The sequence below is a fragment of the Musa acuminata genome, chromosome BXJ2-10, assembly GCF_036884655.1.
Source record: "Musa acuminata AAA Group cultivar baxijiao chromosome BXJ2-10, Cavendish_Baxijiao_AAA, whole genome shotgun sequence".
Classification (NCBI taxonomy): Eukaryota; Viridiplantae; Streptophyta; class Magnoliopsida; order Zingiberales; family Musaceae; genus Musa; species Musa acuminata.
Window position 1 is genome coordinate 24,287,193 of NC_088347.1, and position 10,291 is coordinate 24,297,483.

The following is a 10,291-nucleotide window of genomic DNA, read 5'->3' on the forward strand; positions in this document are numbered from 1 at the left end:
TATGTCATCCATTATATTGAGGCATCTTTCAACACCAAGTTTCTTGGGATACCTCTTCCATATAACCCAGGAACTAAAATATGGATAGTCTTCTAGTAGCAATTATTAAGAACTGAATGAATTGTACAGGAAAAATGCAAAAACAATTTTCTTATCTTCCTGCCAAAATTCAAGCAGAGTGCAAAATGAGGCTTATTAATAGGAAGTCAAATGTTGGACACAGATTAGTACATCTCTACTTCTACTGCATCTTCCATATGTCAACATGATTCAAAACTTCAGTAATTTATTTGGAGGAAGACAAACAAATATCCCTGTGTTTATTTCATTGAAATATATATCCCTACAAAATCTAAAAAATTATATACATGTCATTCTGGTTGAGCTCTGTCAGATTGATAAATGGAGTCAAATTGATAAATGTTAAAGCTTCATTGAAACTTGTCCTGAAGTTTATAGTTTGCAAGCCTAAAGCCAAAGGCTTCATAGAATGTCGTGTGAAACATTGCTGCAAGTGACATCACAGGATTTGCAAGCCAAAAGCCTTGCATGTTTGGCCAGATACTACAACTACAAGAGTTTGAGCAACCAATCTATACCTCTCCAGTATCAGTGTCAAAGTTCAAAGAACTCACAAGTATAGCCTGCTTGAGCCAGAAATACACGGGAAGCGACATCATTGCTTCATGAATTTGCATAAAACACAATATTACAAGAACTAAAAGAGAAGTCAATATCAATCTTCTCTTTTAGCAAATGATGTGCTTTAAAGCACTAGAAGATCTCTTTATATATCTCAAAAACACACTTCATTTTGCCTGTGCTTAACAAGAACCAACTTAACACCAAGTAGAAATGACATCTTCACTGTAAATGGTCCCGGGAGATCTTTAGATAATGAAGTTGTTTAAGCTTCTATATATGCACCTGAAACTTCCTACTTGCATTCTCCTACTCTGCTTCTGCTAACCTTCGTCGAATCTCTTCTGGATTTGATGACCCAGTGACACTGCAAAAAACATAAATGCTTATATCGAATCAGCATAGGTTTTAAAGAACTATCTGGCTTAATTGTGGATCACAATGTCAAATGCATTAGTAATGAAGTTGTTCAAACGTCAACTTCACAATAAAATCTTCTCCTAGGTGATGAGTTGCAGGATCAAATGTATACTTCACGATAAACTTGTTGGCTTCCATGTGAGTTTCATGACTTCATTAGAAGGCATGTTATGCATCAACTGTACTATTGACTTGCAAATAGAAAAAAGAAGACCAAGGCAGGCAAATTTCAATCTAAAAATGAAGTATTGGATACCATTTAGCACATACAGAATCCATAAATCATGTTAAGTAAATCTTAAACCTAGTAATTCTCCAACTATTGTTTTCTCCTGCCCTTTGGAGACAGTTTACAAGGCTAGGGTGACCTATCAATCGATGCAGTCCCCATAGTCCTGCTAAGCATTATGATAATAGGAAGCACAATTCAGAACTAGCAAGAACAGATTTAGGTTCATTTCTGTTAAAGCTTACCAACAGAGAATGTCACCACTGTAGGCAATCTTTTCAGAGATCCAATCTGGAACCAATTCTAACAAGAGTTTCAGCTGTTCTTCCACTTCACCTGCAGAAACAAGCCCCAGGATTTTAGCTCTGGAAAATTCAATATGACCCAGAAACATCAACAATTTCAAATTAATGGCAGAGTGCATACCTCTATCGACTATTTTACAATTACTTGATAGTAGCTTGTAAATTAGCTCATTCTTTGTCATGACAGACCTCTTCCACGACTGAAATATGAGTAGAATCATGTCAAAAATACAAGGCAATGAGGCTATCAACTTTTGCCTTCTAATTGCATTGGAAACACCAGCCTCCTCCTCCTGTGCTGTTTTCCTCTCCTTCTCCTTAATCTGAAAAGGTCTAGAGCAATTAGACCTTCACTTACTTTCCAAATGATATTTTATATGTATAGAGTTAGAAGAAAATTCACATAGAAGAGGACAATCTTTCTAAGAAATGGCAGGAAATATCTCATCAAACTGTAGGCATTTCCCATAATAGTCATAAAAACAACATACAGTATGTTAAGCTGTCTAAAACATGAAACCAAGACGAGTAATTTATTAATAAACATGTTTCACATAGCATGTTAGTCATATTGAACAGCAGTAATTAACCTGAAACAACATTATGCCAACCCAAACAAGTGCATGCAGTGATTAGCTTGTAGCATAATGCCTACACTTTTAGGCAGACAAATGCATGAGGTCAACACTGACCTAAACGAACAAATGAAAGAAAAATTGAGACAATAACCATTGAAATAAATAAAGTGTGAGATTCTCAGAAGTACAGACAAGAATAATACCAATCTATCATGGCTTTTTTGTGCATTGCTGTGAAATGGGTGTACAAAAAACATTTGAAGAAACTACTTTAGAAGCTTTAAAGAGAAAAGAACCATAGCACAAGGATGTCCAAGGATGTACCGACTGCAAGAGAGATTCTGGTATAATATTGAGGACATCATCATCGGCAGACAGACTCCTATCTTCATACTCTTCATCCCCTGCTTTTGCACTCTTTGTTGGAGTCATAAACAATTTTGTACGCGTTGATCGCTTCACAGATTTATTCGATAGTGGAGAATCACAGCTTGGGGTTGTCCTACATCTTTTTGGTGTTGGCATATCTGGTGTATTAGACATTAACCTTAAGGGAGTGGAAACTAGTTTTGCAGGAGTTCCCTCTTTGACATTTTGTTCGTTATGAGGAAAGTTGTCAGTTCTTATGAACTTTTGGGTCTCCTCTTCACTAGTGCCACATTTGCTTGATATGGTCGATGAAATGGGAGAACCAAGCATCGAATTCCTAAATATGGGTGGTTTCAAATTGCATTTGCTAGGAGATGAAGCAAGAGGCACAGAAAGATCATCTTTAGGACAAGCTTTGCCAAAGGACATAAGAGGGTTTTGCTCTGAACCATGGGTGGGGAATTTCCGAGAAAACCGCCTCTGGAAAGATTGGGACAAGTGAGATGGCACTGAAAATTGTTGATGGCTAGTAGTACTTGATGAAGGCTTGGTGCAAGTCAGTTTAGCATTGGCGTTAGAGACAATTGGAAGAACACTTGGCTTCGTTTGATTGAAAGGATGAGGCAATTGCTCCTCAGGAACATCATCTCCCTGAAAAACAAAACTAGCAATTAATATGAATCTAATCCAGTCAGTCTATTGATAATAATGCATCAAAACTGCTTACAACCTAGATTTAACGAAAAAAAAAACAACCAAAAGACAGGGCATTTAATGGAAAAAGGAAAGAACTAAAAGAGTAAGAACTTCCAAAGCAACCTGGTTAGTAAACAAGCATAATCATAAGAGATGCCTATATATCAAGGAAAGCATTTATGTTTAAACTGATTAAAAGTGGTAACCAGAGGAGATTTCGAGTACCTCTGGATGTTCTTTATTGAAGCCAACAATCCTTTCCCTGAAGACTTTCCTCAAGATCGAATACCCACTCTCAGTTTTTCCGTTGATGTTCCTGGCTACTGCATCAACTTGAAGAGTGACCTGAAGCTCTGGCTTCATACAACAAGTGGCCTCATCATGCAAAATCACCTTCTTAATGATTATAGCTTCAGGCATTATGTACTTCAACTGCGCTAGATGCGCATAAGTGAACCTCCTAAACGCAGAAAATAATACAAATTTCAATTCGTCATATAAACAAATACGAGGAAGAAAGGCAAGTTAATGCAACCTCTTAGGGTAAAATTGGCACCTTTCTGTCAAATGCTGAATACTGGAGAGGATGTTCGCGAAGGTGCACATAGATCCTTTCAGCCGAAGCAAGCGAATTGAACTCTCCATGCAGTTGAAGAATTCACACAGTATCTCATATCTGATCAAGGGGGGCTTATTCTAGTTAGAAAGAAACCATAAAAAATCAATTTAGTGCACATCCTATGCATAACTAATCATATATTTCAATGGAGTAGCCATGATAAAAGCCCAAGAAATTCTCAACTGTTAGAATTAGATGACATAAGGAAAAGAAACAGATGAATATTTCTATAAACCTACAAGAGAACCTAAAGAACATACTTTTCAGGAAGCTTGATGACACCTCTAGCCTTGGACGACTTAGGACTGGAACCGGGCACCGAGCTGGCTCCGAGCTGCTGCTCGACCGACTGGAGATCGTCGTCATTGCCGGATCGAGAGTGATCGGGCCGATCTGCAGCCGTCTGAAGCCCGAGCGCGACCTTCCGCACCTCCTTCACTGAGAACGCGATACTCCGGTTCCCGGATCGCCGCGGGAGCCGCGCCGGCTTCTCCGGAGTCCAGATCTGGTCGGCCATCGAGGTGCCCTTGGCTGGTGACTCCAAGGGACGATCGGGCCTCTTCCCAGCGGAGATGGGAGGCCTGGGTCGAGCGTCGGAATCCATCTCGGCGTGTAGAGGCGGCTGAGAAGACGGAGAAGGAAGTGATCAAACGAGTGGGTGTTAAAGAAGGGTAAACCCTAGAATTGGCGGGAAATAGGCGTTGGCGGGAACGCCATCCGCGACGCCGCGTGGCGTTCGGTTCCCGCCAGCCAGCCCGCAGACCCGACCCGTTATCCAGCCCACAAGTCCGATCCGCTTTTGGTAGCCATGTATTATTATTACTTTTTGTTTATGTAATAAAAATGGAAACTACAATTTTGGTACGCATTTCCGTTATCCAGCCCACAAGTCCGAGAGGCAGCTCATTGCTGCTCTCTCTCCTTCGTCCTTTAGTAAGAACTGGTTTCAAGTATCCTCACTTGGATTCTCTCGGCTTCATTCCTTTCACTCGAAGAACAGTACAAAGAGGACCTCTATATTTGGATCAAATTCGTTTCACACTCTCGATTAACCAGAAACATCAGCTTAAAATAGCAGAGAGTAAGATTAGGTCAAGGACTAGATGAACATGAGCTGCCAGAGGAAGCATAAAATTCACGTAAAGCTTCATTGTGGGACACAGTGATTGTCACATGATGATTATTCACCTGGAAAAGGGGATTATGTTGAAGAACTCTGATCTTGTGTGAACGATTGGACGACTTTTCCTTTTCAAAAGCAGATGTGACAGTCACTAACCCCCCCAATCTTTCCTTTTGAACAAAGCGAAGGAAAGCAAATACATATCAATCATTTAGACAGGATTGTAGAAGGAATGACAAGCATGAGAAGGTAATACTACTTCCCAGATAAAAGAAGTGTACAAGTAAATGTATTACATGGAACTTTTCTTGGAGGAATGTTCTTCGTATTCACTTTTGACTGCTTGTAAAGAACTGTTTACCTATTCGATCCAATCCTCTTAGTCGACCATCAAATGTGATCATATCTTTTGACAACCAAACTTGTTGCTTAGTAGTTGTTTTGATCTTACAAGCTGCTCTTGTCATCTAAATGCCTTTATCATATCAATTCTCATGCTGTCAAGCCTATCTATCTGAGGTGGGAATGGGATGTTTGACGAATGAACACATGCATGCATGCATGCTTGCTTTTGTTAGTGCTGGTCACGAAGAGATGAAATGAGGTGAGAAGAGATGAGATCAGCTGTACCTTATGCCGACTGAAGCAAGTTGAGGAGGGAATCATTTGCACTCTCTTGTTTGCTCCCCATCTTTCGTTGATTCCTCTCCTTTTTTCCTCCATGCTTGTAGATGGGACTCCATCCATAGTGGATGAACCGCAAAGGTTAATGTCAATAGCTCTTCTGATGCTGAAAGGTTAGGAGCAATCTTTTCTACACTTGCTAAAAATCTTCTTATATAGTTTACTGAAGAGCCCCATTAAGCAAGATTATATCTCCATTAAGTTGCACAAAGTGGATAATCATGTTCTTCATGTCTCAAAAGCTAAACATCTTCTAATTTATGAGCTCCCTCTCGACCTTCTTTATCCATCCAAACAAGAAGCATCTCAACCCAAAAAGCCACTTTCTTCTTAATAGATTAGTGCTGCACACTTTCTTCCCCATCTCCTACTCATCTTTACCTAATATGTTTCAGATATGGATTCAATCACCAGTGTATATATATGGAGTGCGAGGAACTGCTTTGACATTAGAACTCAATTTTTTATAGGCATTCGAGCAATGAAAACCATAAGAAAACTAGTTTGGAAGAAGAAGAAGAAAGTGTTTCATGTCAAGCAATATATCCACAGGACACGTTTACTTCTTCTTAGTAGGGAAACAAGGAGAATGGGGAGAACAGGAAACCAGAAAACAAATGCATGAAGTAAGCATCATATGCATTCATGCTCATTACATGTCGATCCTCTGCGACTTCATTGTGTCCGCGATCATTTGGGTGGAGCTGGAAGAGTTCGTGAGGTACGAGGAGGAGTACGTGATGGATGAAGCCTGGGTGAAGCTGGAGACGTCCACGGGCGGCGCACAGTACATAGGCACCGGCATCGTTGGGGGTAGCATCGGCAGTGGCGTCTCCAGGTTGAGCGCATTGATGGCTTGTCTGATCGAGGGCCGCAGGCTACAGTCGGGATGAGCACACCACAACCCCACCACCATCAGGCACTCCATCCGCTTCCCGTCGAAGTCGCCATGTAGCTTCTCGTCGGCTGCTTCGAGAATTGATCGCCGTCCGTAGAGCTCCCACACCCATTCGACCAGTCTCACCTTGCTCTTCTGCTCCTTCGGCTCCACCGGCCTTCTTCCGCACGCGATCTCCAGCGCGACGATGCCGAAGCTGTAGACGTCGGACTCTTTGCTGGCCTTGCCGGTGGTGATGCACTCAGGGGCCAAGTATCCCATGGTGCCGGCCAAAACCGTCGTCTGCGAGTGGCTGTCATGGTCGACAAGCCGAGCTAATCCGAAGTCCCCGAGCTTGGCGTTGAACGTGGAATCCAGCATGACGTTGCTGGGCTTCACGTCTCGGTGCACGACGCACTGCTCCCACTCCTCGTGAAGATAGAGCAGGGCAGCGGCCAAGCCCAGCGCGATCTTGTGCCTCTCCGGCCACCGGAGATTCTTCTTCGTGGAGTAGAGATAGGAGTCGAGGCTTCCATTGGGCATGAACTCGTAGACGAGCAGGAATTCCCGGCGGTCATGGCACCAACCCACCAGCTGCACCAGGTTCCGATGCCGCAGCCGGCTTATGATCTTGACCTCGGAGACGTACTCCTTTCTCCCCTGTTTCGAGCACCGAGAGACCCTTTTAATGGCGACGTCAAGTTTCAGATCTTTCAGGTAGCCTTTATAGACCGATCCGAATCCTCCCTCCCCGAGCTTCCCCTCCTTGGAGAAATTCCTCGTCGCAGAGGCCAACTCCTCGTAAGGAAACCTCTGCGGCCCCCTCTCCCTCTCAAACTCATCGTCGATGGCCTCGTCGCATTCGATGTCGTCTATTTCTTTCAGATCCCTACTGGAGGCCTTCTTGGAGAACACGAACCATACCAACCCCGACACGAGCATCAAGACGCCCACTCCAATGGCCAAACCGATCTCGAGGCAGACCTTGTTCTTCTTCCTCCTTGGTTGCAGGGTCGAGTCGAAAGACCACGACAGCAGGCTGTGCGTCTCCGTCGCGTTGCCCGTCGACGCCGAGAAGCCGATCGCGACCATCTCCGGCAGCACATCTCGCAGATCAACGACGAAGTGAAGGCTGGAATCGCCGGCGCGAAAAGCCGGGTTCGTTTCATACGTCAGGAAGACGCTGAGATTGTAAGTGCTGGCGTTGTAGCTCACCCAAACATTCGCCCGCCGGCCGTTCCTGAGGCTGCTGCTCCACTCCACCACGGCGCTCGAGTTGATCGAGTCGACATCGATCCCGACGTGGTCGGCGGGCGGATCCCACGCATTCGGAAAGGTGTCGAACTCGACCGCCACCGTGCTGGCGGTGGAACCATCGAGAGAGCTGTTGCCGAAGAGGCCGAGGAAGGCGCCTCTGGAGTAGGCAGGAATGGAGGTCGGATACGAGGAGAGGAAGAAAGCGAGGCCGTCGCCATGCGTGGACGCGGGTTCGAAGGAGTCGATGACGAAGGAGAACTGCGTGGTGAAATCAGCCAGCTCCCCGGTGGCGGCATCCCAGAGGCGCAGCGGCTCCCGGTACACGGCTCTGCCGACGCTGTACAGCATGGGGTAGCTCGTGAGGTTGACCTCCTTGTTCTGCAACGACGCGTCCCCTTGGAACTCGAGCTTCGATGACACGCCCTGGTCGAAGCTGGAGAAGTTGAAGGAGAGGGAGAACGCACCGGGGATCATCACAGTCCACATGCAGCAGAGAACAGCTAAAACACTCGATCTCATCGTCATGGCTCGAAGAACAACAGTTCAGGAGTAGGATCGAAGAGATCAATCTCTACAACAGCTGGTAATGAAGCCTCCACCTACATAATAATAATGCCCACCAAAGCATCAGCAAAATCAACAACAACCATAATAAAACACTTGTAAAAGATTCGATGGTGACTTCGACTCACTCATCTGTGCCAATCTTCTTTTTTGATGCTTCATCATAATGGCATTCCATGTCGCAAAAGTATTCTTCCTGTTCATCTTTTCTGCAATGTCAGAACCACTCCTTTTGCTACATCTTAACAACCATTATTTCCTCGGCACGAGTTACTTATGCATGCGTTAAATATGTTCCATCTGCATAGTATTCGATCTTGTTTGACTTGAATATGCTTATCATATTATTAGGAATCCATTGATATGTGAGCACCGTGCCGGCCATATATATAAGTTTTTAGGACATATATTTATTAGTTCGAAAAGACTAACACACCCTATGCAAATAGAACAATGGTAGTCATAAAAAACCATAAGCCATCAGACTGTCGAATAATAAATCTAAAGATGGATGGTGATGAGATCTATGGACTCCCTTACACATCACAGGTCTCCCAAGTCAACTTTGTTCGAGTCAATGTCACTTCATCGAACCTGCAAACCATCTTCTCTATGGTCTAAAATAAAACGTTGCTTGCTCTACAATCTAAAATAAAACAATTATCCTTAGTAGAGTTTGCTTCTCAAAAATTTTAGTTGTCGAAAGGCGGCGAGAGTTTATAAACATATGAAGAAATATGAAGATATTATTTTTTAATAAAAAGATAATGACAAAAAAAAAAATGATACTATTAGCAGTAAACCGGAGTTCTTTTTCGAACAACGATATAAATCGAAAGAAGATTGTTCGAATGCTACTAATGAAGATTGGGACAAATATTTTATAGTTAAAATTATTAAGTGAATAGTTGATTTATGATGTGATCATTAGCTCATTAGTGATCGTATCCGATTCACTCATCATCTCATTAAATAAATATATAAATATGTGGCATCTCGAGATATTATGCTTGATTAATTTTTTATTATTATCCCTTATAAGTAATTCTTTTAAATATACTTTGAATATTATAAAAGATAATATTCTAAAATCTTCAAAAAAAACTTTAAATAGATGTAGAACTCAACTCTATTAAATATATTCTTTTCGAAGATCATGAATAATATAATATTTTATTTATGTATGAAAATAGGCTCATCTTCATCTAAAATGATATTTCTGAAAATAAATTTTTATTTTTTAAGAAATACTGAAAAATTAAAAAATTACTTTAGATAGTATTTACTAAATCATTCTCTAAATAGTGAAGTCAAATCATATTCATTTTGTTCAGCAATACATGAGGAGTAATCTAAATAAATATATATTTTAACATAAATTTAACTTTTACATTTAATATTCTCTCTCTCTTTCTCTCTCTCTTCATGACATTTTTTATCTGTAAAGTTTAGTACTATTGTTACATTACAACCAATTATATTCCATAGATGTTTCCTCATCAGATAAGTCCAAATAAGTCTTGAACTTAGTCCTTGAAGAAATGTCCATTGATCCTAGATGTAAAGGTTTAATCAAGTTATTCTAACTTGGATATTATTTTGATCGATGAGTGTACCATTGGATAAGTGAGAGATCTAATGTTTGAGTTAAGGCGTGAGTATGATATATAATATAATAAATATTAAAAGATATTTCCAGTATAATTTGAGTGTTTTAGGGTGCATAAGTTAAAGTCTACCAAATTGATTCACCCCATCATGGATAATTAGATCAAACTCATAAAAAGATATATGGTGAAATCAAATTCCAAAGGTTTAATTTAAGAATACTTGGCTGATAAAAATTATCCTATAATTGTCCACTCAATTTTTATTAGCATCATTTATTGTAATGGCAACATGAATTAGTGTTTATGAAGTCAATAATA

The 10,291-nt window shown here is 41.4% G+C and overlaps 2 protein-coding genes across 2 annotated transcripts; both read right to left on the reverse strand.

Annotated features, from left to right (window-relative positions):
* Nucleotides 1-660: 660 nt before the first annotated feature.
* Nucleotides 661-4,495, reverse strand: LOC104000339 (CDT1-like protein a, chloroplastic). Its single transcript, XM_009422354.3, has 7 exons — nucleotides 4,119-4,495; nucleotides 3,796-3,915; nucleotides 3,465-3,699; nucleotides 2,499-3,194; nucleotides 1,718-1,919; nucleotides 1,537-1,627; nucleotides 661-1,009 (listed from the first exon to the last, which is right to left on the reverse strand). Exons 1-7 carry the CDS (start codon nucleotides 4,460-4,462, stop codon nucleotides 952-954), a joined length of 1,746 nt encoding a protein of 581 aa, XP_009420629.2. The 5' UTR covers nucleotides 4,463-4,495; the 3' UTR covers nucleotides 661-951.
* A 1,696-nt stretch (nucleotides 4,496-6,191) lies between these two features.
* On the reverse strand, nucleotides 6,192-8,622 carry LOC135624574 (L-type lectin-domain containing receptor kinase IX.1-like). Its single transcript, XM_065128332.1, has 2 exons — nucleotides 8,492-8,622; nucleotides 6,192-8,398 (listed from the first exon to the last, which is right to left on the reverse strand). The coding sequence occupies exon 2, from the start codon at nucleotides 8,322-8,324 to the stop codon at nucleotides 6,318-6,320; it is 2,007 nt and encodes a 668-aa protein (XP_064984404.1). The 5' UTR covers nucleotides 8,325-8,398; nucleotides 8,492-8,622; the 3' UTR covers nucleotides 6,192-6,317.
* Between the last annotated feature and the right edge of the window lie 1,669 nt (nucleotides 8,623-10,291).